General features: G+C 37.1%; 1 protein-coding gene across 1 annotated transcript; it reads right to left on the reverse strand.

Moving 5' to 3' along the window:
* Nucleotides 1-550: 550 nt before the first annotated feature.
* On the reverse strand, nt 551-16,594 carry DAZL (deleted in azoospermia like; the record flags this gene model as incomplete). Its single annotated transcript, XM_082840405.1, has 13 exons — nt 551-635; nt 3,553-3,651; nt 4,761-4,874; nt 5,713-5,763; nt 6,468-6,539; nt 8,154-8,293; nt 8,380-8,443; nt 8,888-8,939; nt 9,502-9,593; nt 9,848-9,994; nt 11,781-11,820; nt 15,623-16,279; nt 16,404-16,594. The coding sequence occupies 13 exons, from the start codon at nt 16,592-16,594 to the stop codon at nt 582-584; spliced, it is 1,773 nt and encodes a 590-aa protein (XP_082696531.1). The 3' UTR covers nt 551-581.
* Nucleotides 16,595-19,965: the final 3,371 nt, after the last annotated feature.

Raw genomic sequence — 19,965 nt, forward strand, 5'->3', positions numbered from 1 at the left:
TTGGACTATTTGTTTAGAATCTGTTTCACTGGGTTTAGATAAGGAAAACTTCAATAAAGCCAACTATATACTGAGTTCCACTGATTAAAAATGCAGTTTTAAAAACTCTGCTTTTGTGGTAAATTTCTAGACAAATCATAAAAGCACAATATTGTAGATACTGTACTGTTCATAGGTACTTGTTGGAGAAGTGAAGTGCTTGTAGTTAGTCAAAATTCTGACCTTTCAAAATAGGTTTTCTAAAACAATTTTTCTGGAAATCAGCATTTGCTTTTAAACTCTTAAAATGTCAATTAAAAAAATCCTTACAGATAAATCTTAAAGTTATTCCTTTCAGTCTCAATTTTTTTTTTACTTTTAACCATATATTCAACACAAAACCAGTTTCTAAGTAAATGTCTAATGAAAAACAGTTCTAATGTAAAATAAAACTAGGCAATCTAATATAACTTGTATAGAAAGTCTAAGTGTGATTTATCAAAATTCAGAATTAAATCTCTAAAATAGTGGGAAAAACTTTCAGTCTCTTCTTACTACTCAAAACCTCCAACTTCCTGTGAGACTAGAAAGTTAGCAGAGATTCAAACAGACTTAAGCACTGCCCGACTTCTTCTGAAGTGATGAACTCGTTTATCCTAGAAAAGACAGAATACTCCATTTTACTTCACTGAAAATTCCTATTACCATTATCACCTAAGACAGTTGAAAAATATTGTACTTAAAAAAGCATTTATTTTGGGTTTAAACGCTATAAATAATGAAAGAAAAGTGATCCTTTTGGGGAAGCATTCCTGAACTTTGCGATAACCAATGTACCAATGACCAGTTTTATTCAACAATTTAGTTAAAAAAGAAGTATCAGTAACTCAGAAAAAGAGGACTTAGAATCAATACCCTTTTATGTACATTAACTCATGATTTGGCAGTGATGTCCCAAAAAGACAGCTGGTGAAAAGCACATGAGATTTTTAAAAGTCCTATTTTTACTAAAATACATCTGACAGAAATCATGGCTCGAGAAGAGTAATCCACTTCAATCTGAAACCCTATGCTTTCAGGTTAAAAGATAGAAGTTTTCGCATATTTAAAGGCATATTCTTAACCTGTAATGAAGATATATAATTTTTTTTTTTTTTTGGCGGTACGTGGGCCTCTCACTGTTGTGGCCTCGCCTGTTGCGGAGCACAGGCTCCAGACGCGCAGGCTCCGGACGCGCAGGCTCAGCAGCCGTGGCTCACGGGCCCAGCCGCTCCGCGGCACGTGGGGATCTTCCCGGACTGGGGCACAAACCCGTGTCCCCTGCATCGGCAGGCGGACTCTCAACCACTGCGCCATCAGGGAAGCCCGATATATAATTTTTTAGGAAATGAATAGAAAAATAAAAATATATGCAAAAATTTCCTTTCACTTTATGTTGCTTGCAGATGTGCAGATAGAAGAAATGAGGCCTTACAAAGAGGAATGGAGCTGAGTAAACCAGCAATAACATAGTAATAGTATTTCTTCTCTACACTTTTAGCTTAACTGTGCCCTGTTCCTAGGGATTAAATTCCATTGTCACATAAAGAAGGGTGACTTCTGGAAATTATGTAATCTGTTAACAGGGTAATATCCTATTTAGGTTAAAGCCCAGAAAACTGGTCACAAACTCAAGTATCTTCAGAGATCAGGCAGGATATGAAAGATTATGAAGGAGCTAGAATTTATCATGGCAACAGTGTATATCCCGCCTCAGTGCATTCTAATTCAATTAAAACAACAATAACAACATTTAGCTAATCAAAGTAGGTCTAGATATGCTACACAACTTCTAACTCTTAGCTCAGAGAAGCAGAAAATTTTGGAAGGTTCAAAGAGAAACTTTTAATACCAGGTAAAAATTCAAGTTTAAAGACTTGCTGGTTAAAGATTTTCTGCTTTGCAAACAAATCCTTTAGTACTACCTATTTAACCTGCAGAACCTTGGGCAAAAGTAAGCTGTCCTACAGCTCCCAGTTCTTTCCTTTTAAATTGTCCTATGCAGAACGAAACAACAGAACAAAGATCAACTTTAAATGAATGGGTTTACTCCCCAATGAGAAGGGGGTTAAGAACTTAACTCTGCTACAGCTCTAGCCTTCTGCATTAAAGGAACGCCTAAGTATTCCTTTTAAAAACACTTTAAGCTTTATCCAATTTCCATTCATAGATGGAAAAAGCTATTCTCCTTTCCCTGTTTTAAGATACAAAGCAATGGCTTACAAATGGTTCCAAAATGGTGCATTTTAGAAAAATTCTGGCAGCTCCTTGGAAAGTTAAACAGTTACTATGTGATTCAGCAGTTCCATTCTTAGATATATACCCAAGAGAAATAAAAACGTATATCCACACAATAACTTGTACACGAATGCTCACAGCGTTACTCATCAGAGCCCAAAAGTGGAAACAACCCAAATGTCTATCAAATAAGTGATGAATGGATAAACACAAAGTGGCAGATCCATAAATAAAAAGGAATGAAGTCCTGATACATGCTGTAACACTGATGAACCTTGAAAACATTTCGCTAAGTGAAAGTCACTCACAAAAGGTCACATATTATACTACTTATATGAAATATCCAGAATAGGCAAATTCTTAAAGAAAGGAGGTTAGTGGTTGCCTAAGGCTAGAGAGTTTGGGGGAGAGTGACTGCTAATGGGCAGGGGCTTTATTTTGGGGGTGATTAAAATATTCTAAAATTGATTGTCGTTATGGTTGCGCAACTCTGTTAATATTCTAAAAAGTACTGAATTGCACACTTTAAATGGGTGAACTGTGGGGTATGAAAATCGTTATCTCAATAAACCTGTTACAAAAAACAACAAAAACCTTCCCTTTACTTAAAAAGCACAGTATTCTTCCCCCATTGAAGCAACCGGTTCCTTTCCATATTCAGAGACTCACAACTTAAAGGGATCTCAGAGACTCATTTCAGACTTGTAAAAACTGGAGCCTTAATAAGATTTTAAATGATTTGTCCAAGGTGACAGAACCAGGATCAGAAACCAGAACTTTCTTAAATTCAAACACCCATATTCTTCTCCACTTCACCAACTCTGAATCAACTTCCATTTCTTTCTACTCAGCTCTTTTTACTACTTCATTTTACCTCTTTTCTCCTCCCCAAAACACTGTTGGTTCAAGCATCATCTGAGTGATCAATTTCTTTTCTTCTCTTTAGTCCAATATCTACGTACTCTTAAGTTTTGCTTTCTCTTTCTAAAATTTTCTCTTTTCCTATTTGGTCAAGCCAATATTCTCATTCAAGTCTCATGAACCCTATCAATTACAGTATAGGCTTCTGCTAAAGATTATCTTCCCTAAGGGCAAACTACACTATATCAAGATTTGAGCAGCTAGAATACACTGCCACTTAAAACTCACTCACAGATTTACTGGGTTACAGTCAAAAGCTAACAGTTCAATTACTGATATATGCTCTATGTAGTATCAAAATATATATACCACAGAAAAAAGATACTTTATGGCTGACAAGTGTGCTTTTTATCCTGTACACTATTCCTTTCATACCTTGAAGTACTCTTCTTGAGTAACAAAGGAGCTTCTCAATCTGTTCTCTGGATTAAACAGACAAGATACCACTGTCTGTATGCTTCGGTCCACAGATTTCTGAAACACAGAAGTTTTCAGTAAAGACTATTCCTCCTTTTACTCACTGGGAACAAACTTTTTGAAAAAGTTTAATGAACATATACACTTATTTCTAAAGAATTCTCAGGTAATTTTGTAATACGTGCCACATGTCACTTAGTGTGTAACTTTTGTACCAAATTTAAGAATTATTTCAGAAACTTAGTGATAGAGTACTGATTTAAAAAGCTCAATTAGTCAAGCCCTAAGATACTTGCTTAAGCCTCTTTAATTTTTCCTGTTAGATAAAAAACAGTGAACTTCAACATTTCAAAAAACATTTAGGTTAAACTTTGGTAATATAATTATACTGTAAGTTATTTCGATATTTTTTCAAATTTTAAGTTGTGTAACAAATCTGGGAATTTTTTCACCCCACAGTTCAGTAGTTCTCAACATTTTTCCACTGAGAAACACATGAACGAAGTACACATACTCCAATGGGAATCATCCTATGTTATTATGCACATTCCAATCACATCAATTACTTCCATATTCTCACCCATACGAGAAAACACAGAATTCAAGAGTGAGGGCACTGTTATTATAGGGATCTGCTCTAATGATAAAAAAGGAACAACTCTGCCTGTTTTAATATTTCAATTACTAGTGGCTCCACCACTCTTGAGAGCTCCTACCATATATAATGTTACAGAGAGAATACCGTAAATAACTGTACATTATTATTTAGCTAAATAAATGTTTAAATTGGCAAAAGACAAAGTAGATATAATTCATACTAATTCCTCTTTTGAAGAGTAGGATTCTTGAGGAAACCAACCCACTCCACCAAATCACGTTAATACAATATTTATTAAACTACGGTTAAAAAACAACAACAAAAAAAACCCAATGAAAACAGAACAGAGGGAAGGACTACTGAATCAGCAACTATATATACACACTGAAAGTTTGGGGATGCCTAAAATTTCATTAACTTTTATGTAAATTGCAAAGTTATTAGTCAATGACTCAAGCTCTGTAACGTATTTAAATTTGGGCAAAGATGCTTGCTTCTCAAATGGCCATTATTAAAACCTGAAAAACAATAAAAATATAAATATTAATAAGCAAAATTAGATGTTTGCCTTTTGTGGGCCATTTCCAGAGGATGCAGTAGCTTCATGAACTGAGCATTCACTTGGCAAAACTTCAACTCCTGGATCAACTTCATTACAGTGGTAGTTAACGGCTGTATAAGTCTATATTTAAAATGATAAAAGTGTAATTAAAGAGATGTACATTAGATACATTTCTAAATCTATTCTTCAAAATGGTGAGCTGACACAAAGTCTAAATGTGGATTGTGAAGTTCAATTACATTATTTCAGAAACTATTTCAAACTGTAGAGTTGAAATGCAATAAGGCAATTTTTTATTTTGAAATGTCAACACAATCAGAATTAGGACAATTTCCCTAAGAAAAAGAAACTCCAACATATAGTAAGGGAATGAGAAGGGAATCTCCTAGTGCCTGAGAATTTCAGCTCATACTATATCCTTCGAATATCCAATCTTGATGAAAGAAGGTAACAAAGGCTCAGGTGTTTTAGAGGTAGCACCCTCTCTTGTTTTTTTCCTTTTCTTATATAACATATAACAGTACTGACAGCAAAACATTTTTGCTTCTCTTCATCACATTTTTTATGGCAAGAAAACTAGAGGCAGATTCAATACTAATTCTAAATCCCTGGAGTTAGAATTAGCATAGTTATTAAAACTACCTTTCTTGGTTACATATTCTATCAACAAGTAACTGAGCACTTGTTGTATGCAGGGCAGCTATTGCTTAAGTACACACACAACAACCTGAGAAACAAACAGCACAGTTTCTCCCATGGGAGTATATACTTGGGTTGACAAGAAATAAAACATAACACATAATGTAAAAGAGCATTTAAAATATTTCTAGGTATACTTGATATTGCAAAAGGTCAAGAAATATATAATAGCTGAACAGTAAAATACTTTAAAATATATAATAGTTAAACAGTAAAAAACTCTAAAATAGGAAGTACATGTTTCGCTAATTCACCTTACCGGAGAAATAACATAACTCCTTTGCTCCCCAACAGGCCACTGTGGTGGCATCTTAGGAAAAAAAGGAAATAATTATTTAAATATACCTTCACATTTTCACAAAGATATGAGATAGACAATGTTGAGGTATCTGTCATGCTGGCTCCTTGACCTTGTTATAATAAAAGAAACAAAATGGAAGAATAAAGTACTTTCTGTTTCTGATTGTTACTTTCATATATAAACTCCATCTTTTTCTCAATTTTCTGGAGTTGGTCTACAGGAAAACTCAAACATACAGTTCTTTGAATATATTACCATAGATATGGTCATATCCATGGGCAGAAATTCAGAGAACTACTATTGTAGCAGCCAGCTAAAATAAACACTATCAAACATAATTGGAATTCAATGCTCTTAAGAACTGAGTAATCATTTTATTTCAACCTATGCCATTAGAAAAACTCATAAAAGTCAGCCTGGATGTTTCAGCTATTTGACAGAAAAGATGAAGAATACATGTTGAAATACAGAAGGGGACACCAAATCTTGTACAAGAGGAAGCTTCTTCCTAAACTCATTCCTGTCAAAAGCTTCTAAGTTCATTCCCTTATTTCTAAGTAATAGAGAAGCCCTAATTCTAGACTAATTCCAACTTTTTTCTTAAATTTTAAGCACACTCAACTACTTTAAATGACAAACTATTAGGGAAATTTACATAAATAAAGGTCTCAATAATATTCCAATGTAAATCATTTTGATCCCTCTTAAATTACCTGATAATTATAAACAGGCAGCTGATATCCAGTGATAACCTGAACTGGTGAACTTGGATAAGGAGGATAAGCCTGAAAATAAATTTTACAGAAAGAATGAATGAACGAGATGTATTTTTAAAAATCAGAAAGAAGGAATATTATTCCCAATGTAAAAAAAATATGAAAATAAAGAAATCTTAGTTTTTTCATATACAATGCAAGATTCTATTTGAGTGACTGGCTTCATGAAGAAATAAGTATTCTCTGTCAAATGTTAATCTTTTGGGCTGGGAGAAGGAAGAGATAAATAAGGTGAGTGACTGATTTTGCCAGCCTAAGTTTACCTTATCTGTATATTTATTCCCATCCAGAAGTTCTTTCTTACATGATGATAAGACTCTATTAGAATAGATTTCCATGTTAGAGTTGTATTAATACATGTGTTCTCTTTTTTTGTAAAAATACTTTTAAGCAGTTTTGTATTCCTTTGACAGTATTTCGGGGTAACGTGGGATGCTCCTACAGACTTTCTGGCTCTTTCTGTATTTCACTTCTAAAAGTTAAGGGCAGTTTATTACCCCAAACTAGAAAAGAGACAATACAATGTCTTTGTATTATATCTTTCAAAAGGTATTTATTGATTGAAAATATCTAGGTAGTAGCATACATAAATATACCAGAATAGGTAATAATACCTCATGGTAAATGTTAGGAACAAGTAGGGCTTTTCTTCTATCTGTGTTTTAAGTAAGAAAAGTATAAAAAGATATATCCTACACTTCAGGTAGATGGAAAATGTAAACAAATGAGAGAGACTGCAGAACTACTTCACTATTATTTTGCTTCTTTCTTTCCCTAAAAATAAAATGTCTTTTAAACTGAAGAAAGTAAACTGAACTAAGAAGAAAATAAATATTATCAATAGGAGGTAAGTATTCCAAACCCCACTTCAAATATTAAAGTAACCAAGACGAGACAAATTATATGCCAGAAACTCATAGAGTTTACAAATATAGTTAAGTCACCAGAAATTTATCCATTCTAGAACCATAATACATCCAGAAATCAACAATCTATATGAGAAGGCATCTGGAAATCATTGCAAATAAAGAATAGCTGACCCTAGAAAAGAACAAACCAAACAAACAGATGAGGAAAGCTGCCTTCAAATATTCTAGGAGTTATCTGCGAAAAAAAAAAAGATATATTCTATGTGGCTACAGCCATCAGTTCTAAGATAAAGGCTTACAAACTATATAGAAACAGATTTTAGCTTAGTATAAGAAGTAACACTGGGCTTCCCTGGTGGCGCAGTGGTTGAGAGTCTGCCTGCCGATGCAGGGGACACGGGCTCGTGCCCTGGTCCAGGAAGATCCCACATGCCGCAGAGCGGCTGGGCCCGTGGGCCGTGGCCGCTGAGCCTGCGCGTCCGGAGCCTGTGCTCCACAACGGGAGAGGCCCGCGTACCGCCAAAAAAAAAAAAAGTAACACGAAGAATGACAGATTTCTAACAGGAGTAACAGATGTCCCGTCACTCAAAAATATTCAAACAGGAATAATATTGTCACTTATTATGGAAATTGTTGACGTAATTCCACAGAGGGTAAGAAGTGAGACTGGCTTAATTTTTAAGGTGCCCCCATCTCATTGTATAAGATTTCTAACAGAATACACACAAAAAACAGGAATGTAGGTAATTCTTACCTGAACATACTGAGTAATAGGACTCATCACGGTTGGAGGCTGCATGTAAGCTTCCGTGTGTGGATTACTCCAGACACTCTGAAACTGTGGTGGAGGAGGAGGATTAAAAACCAAAGGACGTGGCTGCACATGATAAGCACCTTTTTAAAGAAAAGAAAACAAAGCCTATTTTTAGTTCTCTGAAAAACTACACATGTCAACGAGAACAATTCCTTTCTTTACTCACATAAAGTTTGTTTCCTGATTGCAGGGCCCAGTTTCAGCTTTTTACCATGGAAATTTATCTGTGACTGAAAATAAAACAGTAACAAAACTAGAATCAATGTCTAAATCTTTACTTCCAAGACTTTGGTAAACATGCAAGTTCTCTAAAATTACTACTATCGGAGAAGATCAGTGCTAAAGACATACCAAATCAAAATTTATCAGCCTGAAGCTACCTTACTTACCTTCACTACTTTAATCAAATGTTGAGAGGTGTTGTGGAATTTGATCAAAAACCTTTACTCTCTCTTATCTTTCCTGTCTCTGGATCATGAGGCTGGATGCCCAATCAAAAATAAACAGGTTCTCACAAGTTATGTAAGATTATTCTAAGTCTGGATTTCAAACAGAAAGTATATTTATTTCTATACATTATACAAGACTAAGTAAATATTCAGAACTCAAAACAATACTGAACACTGCATCCATAAGGTAATTAAGAGATTTTTTCCCAAAAGAAGATTACTTACTTCTACTATCTTCTGCACATCCACGTCATTATAAAATGAAACAAATCCATAGCTAGAAAGGCAAATAAATGAGTATAAAATCACTACTGTAACAGTACACGGTTTGAAACTTCATTATTCCATGAAATAACTGACAGAAGTAATAATGATAAAGGATGAAGAATATACTGAGATAAATAACTAAGACGTACATGATAGATCCTCTATAAATACTACTGTTTTATTTTCCTACGGTCATCTGTATTAGAATGCACAAAGATGAACAGAAAATTCATACCTATGAACCTGAATTTAACTTACTATCTATGGTAAGATAGTTAAAATTTAAGATACTGTGAAATGTGTGAAGAAAACAATTCTTCAATATAACTGATTAATCCACTTAAGTGAAACAAATGAAGATGGGAAACATTTAAATACAAACACTAGGCAAATGATTAAATAAAAGAGCTGGCAGCAAACTTTTATCTTCTACATGAAAGGAATTACAAAGTAACAAATTACATTTATACAAATGTTATAATACCAGATTTGAAATTTTATTTTCTGAAACTCTATAGATACTATAGTTCAGATATTTATTATAGTTTATATTGAACATATGTTTCACTTACCCTTTGGACACACCACTTCGATCCGTGATTATCTTCACTTCTTTTACTGAACCATATTTAGCAAAGAAGTTTTTAATTTCGGTTTCATCCATCTATGAAGAAAAATTTGACTTCAAGATTAAAAATTCAACATTCAAAATTTTCAATTATACTATAAAGAAGATTTGATGATGTGGAAGTATCTCCTCCATGTATCCCCAAACTACCTGTAGTTCTTTGTCAAAGATATTTTTAGTCCCTATTAGGTTAAACATAAAAACAATCCCCCAAAAGAGCCTTATAACAGGGCCCAAATCCCACTATTCACAAAATACTTCTAAAAATAAATGAAACATGAATACAATACCCTAACATCAATTCCACCAACGAAAACAGTGTTCGGCATGATTCTGCCTTCTGGTAAAACATAGCCTTGGCTGGTGGCAGCTGATGAAGACTGGGTGCTGGCCTCTCTGGAGATGGTTGAGTTTGGAGTGTCAGGATCTGCAGCAGACTGTAATTTGGAAAGCAGATATCACCACTAGGCATACAGGCTAAAATGACGGATGATATGAAATATAATTTATGTTTTTAAAATACAAAATATTTTCATATAAATTACTTTCATTGTAAATTAGTCATCAATATAGCTTAGTTCAGGCTCAAGGTCTAGGGTAATCAGAGTAGATCAGCATGAAATTTTAACAGAAGGGTATACAGTACTTTCTCAAAGCCAGTGTCACTCACCACTACCCCGGTCCAGTGCTGTGGCAGAATACTGATTTTATATTGAGTTTGTGAAATACTACGTGAATCGGTTAAGTAATTAGAAAGTTCAGCTTTGTAAAAAGTGAAGTTACTAAAATCATCCTGTTGTATGTCAATAAGCAAATTCTCATTTTTCTGAGTACCTTATTCAAAAGTATGGTTTTAAAGATAACCAATTTTTTTTAAAAGTTGCATCAAAAAGGAAACAAAGTTTTAAACCAATTTGTTTTGCCTCATCTTCCTATTCACCAAAACTAACATGGACTTTATAATTTTAACACTCCTTGTGTTAGTATGCCTGCTTTACTTTGGAAATGGATCATGAAAACATCATTTGCTCACGTATCATAGCTCCTGCTTTAAAAAAAAGGGTTTATAATCCTTTTCCCTAATGGTAGAGTGTTCATAGCATCTTTAAAATAATGTTTTTCTTCTTGAATAATACCAAATAAGTCCTACTGATAATTCTAATTTTCACAAGGGGCTGATAGATACAAACGATATCATCTTTATTTTCAGAGACCCACACAAGAAACTTATTATTTTTCTGAATTCTGGTCAGAACTCTGTCTTTAGGCTTCCCACACTAAGATTAATGTAGATTTTTCTGAATCAGAATTTACTGGTAATACATATTTCGGAAACAAAAACTGATTTAGCCAGGAGATCTAAAAATTGATTTAGTCAGACATTTGTGTACCTTACTAAGTTATAAATCACTTACTTGGCAGTTGTTTATCTCTTGGAAAACTTGAGAATGAAGTGAGATAACATCTGTGAATTCGTTTTGTAAACTATAAAGTGGTAACTGATTTTCAATAGGTTAAAGAAAGGTTTCTTTCCTGCTTTTATGATTTATGTACTTATTTTGTAGATACTCTATTAATTAACAACTAACTTGAGTTGGAACCTCAGGAAACTAGTTTATGGCACATCTGCTCATTTGAAATTCATTTATGAAGTGCCTATTGATTATAAGTAGTAAATACAAAAGGCTGCAAGAGAGAGATACAGCTATTACACTTCAGCTTATAAAGGAAAACAAAAGCAAGGACAAAAGAAACCAACCGATACATATTTTTTAAAAGATAAGCAAAATAATTTTTATAGAAATTAGTTACAATAATGAAAAGCAGGTAGAGTTCCTACTTTGTTAAGTGTTAGAAATTACTGATAAATTTAAGATTCTACAAGCTGCTGTACTAATTAGCTATGAAATCAAAATTGTTAAATTACCAAATTTGAGTGTTTGGGTTTTTCTCTATTAATTTGTGTTCATACTTGCTATTCAGTGTTTGTTTGAATAGTTCCTGATTCTTTCCTTTAACTATGGTAAAATGATATTCCAAGACAATAAAATCAGAGAAAGTAAAAACTATTTCTAAAGCTTTTCCATTTTTAAATGTTTTATAATTTTATTATTTTTCTAAATGGGACTATATTACATAAGTCACGTACCTTGAACTATCGAGAAATTTGACTAGATTTCCCTTCGTGACAGACAATTTACCAATCTCTTTCAATTAGCTCACATTCAAAAACCCAAAACAGGAATAAAACAAAATAGTGGTTCTGAAATTCTTATAGACTTTTTCTCCTTCTCAATTTCCCGTTCGTTTGTGGATGAACTTTGGATACCTTTTTATCTGACAAACTATTTATAATATTAGCTGTCTGTGAACCACAATGGATAAATGTATTTTAAATTAGAGGTATAACATTAGGCCAGAAAACTGTGCCAGATTATAAAGAGTTATGATAATATACTGATTTTCAACCGGGGAAGATTTTGTGGCCCGGGGGCATTTTTGGTTGTCACAATTGAGGGGTGTACCTGGTATCTGGGTGGCAGAGGCCAGAGATACAGTAAGCATCCTATAACGCAAAGGAGAGCCTCCCACAACAAAGAATTATCTGGCCCCAAATTTGCACAGGGTCACAGCTGAGAAACCTGTGATAGTGTTGCCAGAATTGAAGAGGGAAGTTCTAATTCCTTTTTTTATGCGGTACACGGGCCTCTCACTGTTGTGGCCTCTCCCATTGAGGAGCACAGCCTCCGGACGACGCGCAGGCTCAGTGGCCATGGCTCACGGGCCCCACCACTCCGTGGCACGTGGGATCTTCCCGGACCGGGACACAAACCCATGTCCCCTGCATCAGCAGGCAGACTCTCAACCACCGCGCCACCAGGGAAGCCCGGAAGTTCTAATTCTTATATCCTATTTACAAAAGTAAAATGGATGTCTGAGACAACTAAACAGTAATTTGCGAAAAAGAAAAAAGCCATTAGATATTTTAGAAAGTTTGGTTTCGGGTTGGGTTGTACAAATTGACTGTCTGCTTAATTGAGGTATTAAGTATAAAACTGATCAAATCATTTCACTAGTGTCATAATGTCTTAAGGAAGGCATCGTTATGTCCGTCCTAGTCCTGAGCCAGCAGATGGTGCTCAAAGCTAAAGTAAGGAAAGTACTCCATTTTAAGACGCCTGAACAATAGGGATTTTAAAACTTTGCCTGTGCGTGTATTTACATACAGTTATAACTTATATATACAAATCCAGAACCACACACAACCTTTGGTTACTTCTAAACTATTGCTAAAAATACTTCACAAATGAATTCTTAAGCAAAAAGTTTGGTGAAGAATTCATCTTACCTACCAACAGCATGTAGAAAATAAACTGCATGTAAATTAAATGAAAGAAATAATTATTTTTCTTAATTACACCTTCAAGTGAGTTGATGGGTTCTGAAATGAGTAATTCTGGAATATTAAGTAGGGGTGAACTTGGAGGCCATCATATACACAATTCTCGTCACTGCTATTCACAGTAATAATTCCCTTTTATATCTGGATGACCAAATGACAAAGATAACTAAAAGCTGGAAAAAAAACCTTTATCATTACTAAAGCTTCTGGGATGTCAGCTCTTTGACATTTTATTCAACTATTATATCTTCATGCAAGCAAACTGAAATAATTTGCAGTCATCAGTGTCATATCCACAGAAGGAAGTAGTTATTAAAGAGAAAAGGAAATTCTATTAAGGAAATAGTAAATGAAAATCAGAATAAAACCCTTTAAGTAAATCAAATAATGGACTCTGGGGGGCAGGGGGAATCCAAACAATAAACAAACAATCCTGGGAAAGCTAAGCAAGAAAAAGGCAAGAATACAAAAATACACATTAGTCCTGAAAAAACGGGATATGAGTACAGATTAGAATGCTCTGTAGGAGTTAAGTTTGGAAATCTTGATGATATGACTAACTTCCCAGAGAAATGAACTTTTAAAGACAATCTTAAGAAAAGAAAGAGCACTCAATTCCTGAGTCAGTTTCACTGGGAGTTTTCTCAAACTGTGAAGAAACAGGTAATTTGTGTGTGGAGGGCAAGTGGGGTGCTAAGAGGCGGCGCACCTAGACAGAAACAACAGTAGGAGAGAGAGTGGAAGAGAAGGAAAATTCAAATGTTTTAAAAAATTTTTCAGAGAAAAGAAGAATATTTCTCAATGCATTTAATAAAACTAATACCATCTAAATAGCAAAATCTGGTTAAGATGGTCCACCCCTGCCCCCAACACTGAGATGCAAAATTCTAGCAGCATACAAAAAAATATACAATTAAGAACAGTTTACATTGTAAATTCAAGGATGGTTCATTCTTAGGAAATCTGTTACTGTAATTCACCACTGCAGAAGCATTTGATAAAATACAGCATCCATTTCTTAATTTTTAAAAAACCCAAGTAAAATAAAAACATCTTATTTTCTATTGATCTAAATCTAGGCTATCATCAAGCTTAAAGTGAAACATGGTAGTAATTTACATTAAAATTAGAAATAAGGGTCTCTCCTTATCACACCTATAAATTTTTTCCTATATGACTAATGTATTAATATAGAGTTGTTATAAATCACCAAGAAAAGATAAATATGCAAATAGAAAGGTGGATTAAGAATTAAAAAAAAAAGAAATGGAAAAAGCTAATGACAAACTTCAACTTCACTAATGATAAACAAAAGAAAAAGTACATCAACACAGTGAAATATTTTCCAGTTATTAGACTGGCAACTTTAAAAACTGCAATACCTTTCATTGGAAAGTGTGTGGAGAAGGGGTCACACTACACACCACCAGTGGGAATACATACTGGTACGTGCTTTATCAAGAGTTACTAAGAAAAATGTATCATAATTCAAAATCGTTATAAAATGGGCATAACCTTTTCACCCAGTGATTCCACTCCTGGCAATTTATTTCAAGTTATTAACAGAAAAAGCATGCCAAAACATTTGCACAAACATACTCATTATGGTATTGTTTTAACGTAAACAAATTATTCATTACAAGGGAATTGGTAAAATTAAGTAATGGTAATATAGAAATATATAATTTTTGGTAAAATAACTAAGTATATATTCAAAATTATTTTAAATTTCTCTTTGGAATAAGGCCCACTACACTAAGTGAAGAATACAGGTTGTAAGATAGTATTATATAGCATGGTAAAATTTTTATAAAATAAAATGTACCTGTATATATGCAATACATGCTTGAAAACAATCTGTAAGGGCATATGTACATCAAAACTTCAATAGTGGTTAAATGTTGGGATTAAGATGGACCTCTACTTTCTTACATTGATTACCTTCCAATGAGTTAACGCTTTTTTTTTTGTTTTTTTTTTTTTTGCGCTACGCGGGCCTCTCACTGTTGTGGCCTCTCTCGTTGCGGAGCACAGGCTCCGGACGCGCAGGCTCAGCGGCCATGGCTCACGGGCCCAGCCGCTCCGCGGCATGTGGGATCTTCCCGGACTGGGGCACGAACCCGTGTCCCCTGCATCGGCAGGCGGACTCTCAACCACTGCGCCACCAGGGAAGCCCAACGTATTAGTTTTGTATCAGAAAAAAAATCAATGAAGTTATTAGCATTTCCCCCCTTTTCCTCTAAAAAGAGGAGAGAACAAAGTTGGAAATAATTACAGTAACTCAGATTATTAATTATTGATATGGATACGTACATGACATAATTATTAGTTACATACAATCACAATTTTTTACTTTAAAATTTATATGTTCTAATAAATTGTATATAAAGTTCCTCCCTTTGCCTCTAAAAATACAGAAGATAACAATTATTACACTACCGACAACTACACATATATAATACACCTGTGACTTGATGGTTGGTCAAAAGTGTTCTCAGAGCTGTACCCCTGAGGTGGTGAAATCAACTAAATGCACTTAACAAAACTCACATAAATGTCACCCAACAGAGCATGTAATACTCTAGGGACATTTTGTTGAAGGTTTCTGGTTTCTCTTCGGGAAAAGTGTTCCCCGGGTTAAAAACTGCTAGACTTCCCCCACCTGCGGCCGCTCAGGAGCGTGGACAGCGCCGACCTCGTAGGGAAATGATGGCGTCGGGTGAGCTTCCGCCCCGCGGCCCCGCTGCTGCCACCGCGCAGGCACAAGGCTGCCCCAGGAGCACCGCGGGCTCGAGCTCTCCAGGTCTCGACATGCACCCAAACTCCCGCCAGGAAGCCCGACCCCAGCCCTGAGCCGGACCCGTGGGGCCCCGCCTCCCGAGGTGGCTCGGGCCCGGCTTCCGCATCTGCACGCAGGCACGCCTGAGGCCACGACACGCGGTGCTCGGCAGGCACGCCGCCATCTCGCGGAGGCCTCGCCGCCTGGCTCCTCAGAATAAGCGCGGGAAGAGAGGCTTCTGGGGTGGGGTGGGGGTGGGGCGGAGCGGGGTCCCCGCCCCCCAGTCCCCGGAGGACGCCGGAAGCCCCTCCACACCCTGGCTGCGGTGGTGGGATGGCCGCGGGGCTTGCACGTGCTGGGCGGGGCCCCGGGCACTCCCTTCCCACAGCCAGGCCTCCTGCCCCTCCGCCAGCCCTCAACGCCCTGTAGGCTGTACTGGACCGCCTCCCCCTTGCCCTCAGGCCGGGCCCAAGTACAGGAAAGCCGGGTGGCCCCGCTCTCGGCTCCCGTTTCCCCGCCCCCTTCAGTGCCCCGGCCACCCTGAGGACCCCCTCAGGCCTCGTCCACTCACCATGATGGCGGCAGCCCGTGTTCCCACAGAGGGGCTCGAGAAGGAGCTGAGGCTGGCTTCAGGCACCGGGGCTGCTGTTAGGCCTGCTCGTACCCACCGCCCCGCTTGACTGGGCAGAGGAAGCAGAGGTGGACAAGCGAGGAGAAGCCGAGGCTGCTGGCGAGACCGAGGGGCGCAGGGGGACTGAGGCGTGGCCGGAGTGCCGGACGTGGCTCCTGCGCAGGGTGAGGGGGCTCGTCGGAAAGACGCGTCAGCCAATGGGCGGCCGCGCCGCCGTCCCCCATGGCGGGGGGCGGGGGGACTCGCGGGGCACGACTGCGCCGGCCGGGGGGCACGCAGGGGTTGCGCGCGGGCCGGCATCGTGCCCCTCCCCCCCACTCTCCGCCCCAGGCACCGGCCCCAGACGGAGGGGCCCACCGACCCACGGAGACAGGCATCACCCCAAAAGTGCCTTGGAGGCATAAGTATGCATTCTCAAATATGTGTTAAAATTAAAAACAAACTTCTAATGTGTCCAGGTGCTGGGATCAAAATGGCGTCCTGAAGTCACAGGATTAGCCCGATCGATGGCGATTATTCCTATCATCGGCCGCAGAATCAGTTGAAATGCCAACAGAAATAGAAAATAGAAACACCTATATGGAGAACAAGGAGGGAGACATCAGAAGTCCAGAAACTTGGACTACTTTCTGTCAAGTCTGAGGGAGATGGGGCTGGATTGGAAGGAACACCAGTTAGGGCAGGCCAACTTGGTGTTCAAGACGTTCATGTTTTCAAGAAATAGTTATCTAGGTCAGCGATTTCCCGGATACCCAAGGTGTAGGAGTGAACAAAACAGTCAAACATCCCTTCGCTCCGGGAGTTCAAGTTGTGAGGGGGAGAATTTTTCTTCTAGGCCTTACAGGAAGCTAGGCCTGCCTAGAGAATTCTAGAACTTTCTCAAGGTCGGAGAAACAGGGCCTAGAGCAAGGAGAGCTGTGGGGCAGTTGGTGGAGAAAGTCACATAACTTTGGGAACCACTGCAGCACCCTGTATCCACAGAGGGTAACTGACTGTGACTTTTATCCTCCAACTTCACTTTGGTACTGATGAAAAGCTAGAAAATGTTACTTTGTGAGCTGGCAAAATGGTGGTCATCTGTAACTGGAAAACTGACCACAAACAGCTAGCGTTACTGGATAATAACTTCATGTCTTGAGTTCAATGTGCAGTTAAACTCAAGAAATGAAGGGAAATCCCAAGAGGCCAGAAATCAAAATAAACTGAAAATCAGCAGTGACTTGTTGAACAGATTCTTCTCCGCCCCTGGGTGTCAGGGCTGGAGTGTAGGGTGACTAATCAACTGGTTTGCCTGGCACCTTCCTGGTTTTAGCCCTGAAAACCCCCAAATTCTTGGAGACCAGGTCCAAGGCAAACCAGGAGAATTGGTCATCTTAGGTGTGGGCAAAACGTCAGTTTCTGTAACTTGAGGCCTGAAAGTATAGGGACAGGAGGTAAGGGTCTGGAATAGCTCAGGGTGGGAGCTGGTACTGAATATGCTACAAAAAGCCATTGTCCCAGAGAGACATCAGCTCACGAAAAGAGTGGACTAGGGACAATGTAAAACACCCAGTGGACAAGCAAGTGAGGAAGCTTATCCCATTTCTGGGTGAAAATGAAAATTATTTAACTCCAATGAAATTTTAAAATCCTAGAACTGCATTTCATGAGTTTGGAGTTTGGAGTTTAAATCTGGAGCACTTATGTGACGTTGGGATTTCAAAAACTAGAAATTTATTCCCCTTAACCTTCGCCTCCTCCCCAAGAAAAGACCCCAGACAGGGTGCAACTGGAATGCCTAGCAGAAAAAAATGTAAAACCAACCTGGAGGGATGCTTCCGTAAAAAGCTGAAAGGGATTCTTATCAGAAAAGAACCCTTTAAAGTTAAACTCAGAATGAAAAGTTATAACATACTGTTTACCATGAATAAGAATGGCAAATGATGAAGATTAAAATGTCAAAAACTTAACAAAAGAAACTTCTTTTGGAGTGTGTGTGAATACACCTGGGCACATGTCTTTTTCTCTTATTTGGAGTCATACACTCTATGTATATTGTAAGGTGATTTTTCTACTGTATTATAACTTGTAAACAAAGTCTCAAGGAAGTAAATATCTTTGCTCTCCTCTCGAATAATTCAAAGACCTTAGGATGTTTTAAGTTGGCACACCCCTCCCAATTTATAAGCTATTATTAATCACTACTTTAGTTCTATCCTGTTTTCCTTCTATGAATTAGACATCATGTTTTTAAAAGCCACCTGCATGTGTAAAAATATTTTGCTTACCATTTCTTTGCATATCTCAGATCTTCCTTCTGCATTGTTTTCCTTGTGCCTGAAGTAAGCTCTATAGAATTTCCTTTAATAAGTGTGATGTGTGGTAAACTCAGGTTTTTTCTCACCTGAAATGCTTTTATTTTGCCCTTGTTCATTGAAGATAATTCTACTGGATATAATTCTAGGTTAGCAGTTGTCTTTTTTCCTCAGAATATTGAACATATTATTCTGTTATCTTCTGGTTTCTGTTGCTACTGAGAAATCTGCTATCAATCTAATCGCTGGTTAAGATCTGTTTTTCTTTGGTGTTCTGAAATTTCACAGTAATGTGACAAGGTGTACAGTTTAAAAAATTTTTTCTCCTTAGGAGTTTTTGGGCTCTCTGGATTTGTAGATTAGCTTTCAAGAATTCTAAAAAATTTCACCCATTTTCTTGTCAAAGATTAACTGGTTAGGGAATTTAACCTATTTTTCATATTCCATAAGCAATTCTTATGGTGATTTTTGTTTAGCTCATGACTTTTTCAAAGGTTGATAGTATTTTCTTAAAACCTTATGGAATCGTCACGTAACATAGAGAAAAAGAATTGATTTAAGATGAAGATTGACTGTAACTATTTCTATGTGTTAATATTGGTAGCATAATTCACATAAATTCAGAAATAAATCTCTATATTGCTTCCTTATCCTCCAAGACTGATAGGGAAGGGAGAAGAAAAAAGACTGATATTTTTAAACTCCTCTGCCAGTTCTTTTGTGCTCTTAAAGCCTGTGACTTTGGATAGAAGGCTTACAATTAGCAGTATAAACACTCTCAAACTTCATTCATTTGCAAACCATTTTCATAATTTAAGTTGTATCTGCTCTGAATCTCTATTTCATTATTTACCTAACTTTTAAAAAACTGACTTGTCATAAGCAAAAATATTTATGAAATCACATTTATTGTGTTAGTTACATTTTTCTTTTAGCAATGCATGTTAAAATATATAATTATTAACATTTAAAACAATATTGGTCTGTGGATCACTTCAGATCACACTTTCCCAGAGCAATAGAAAAAATACTGGATTAGGAGAACTTTTTACCCAGTCTTTGGATATGCAAAGTTAGGTCCCAGGAACTAGGGAGTGGAGTGTCATATCGTTCTTCATAATAAATGAGAGTAATTCGATCTGAAGAGGGAAACCAAGCAAGGCTGGAAAAGTGGAAATCTGGGAATTTGGAAAAAAGGAATAAGCTTGCAAAGTGAAAAGTTGGAGCCTGCAATGAAAGATGTTATCTGAGTACATTGGAGTCATCTGGAGGCTTTTAAAAGTTCACATTCCCAGGCCTTA

The sequence above is a fragment of the Leucopleurus acutus genome, assembly GCF_964270905.1.
Source record: "Leucopleurus acutus genome assembly, chromosome: 5".
Taxonomy (NCBI): domain Eukaryota; kingdom Metazoa; phylum Chordata; class Mammalia; order Artiodactyla; family Delphinidae; genus Leucopleurus; species Leucopleurus acutus.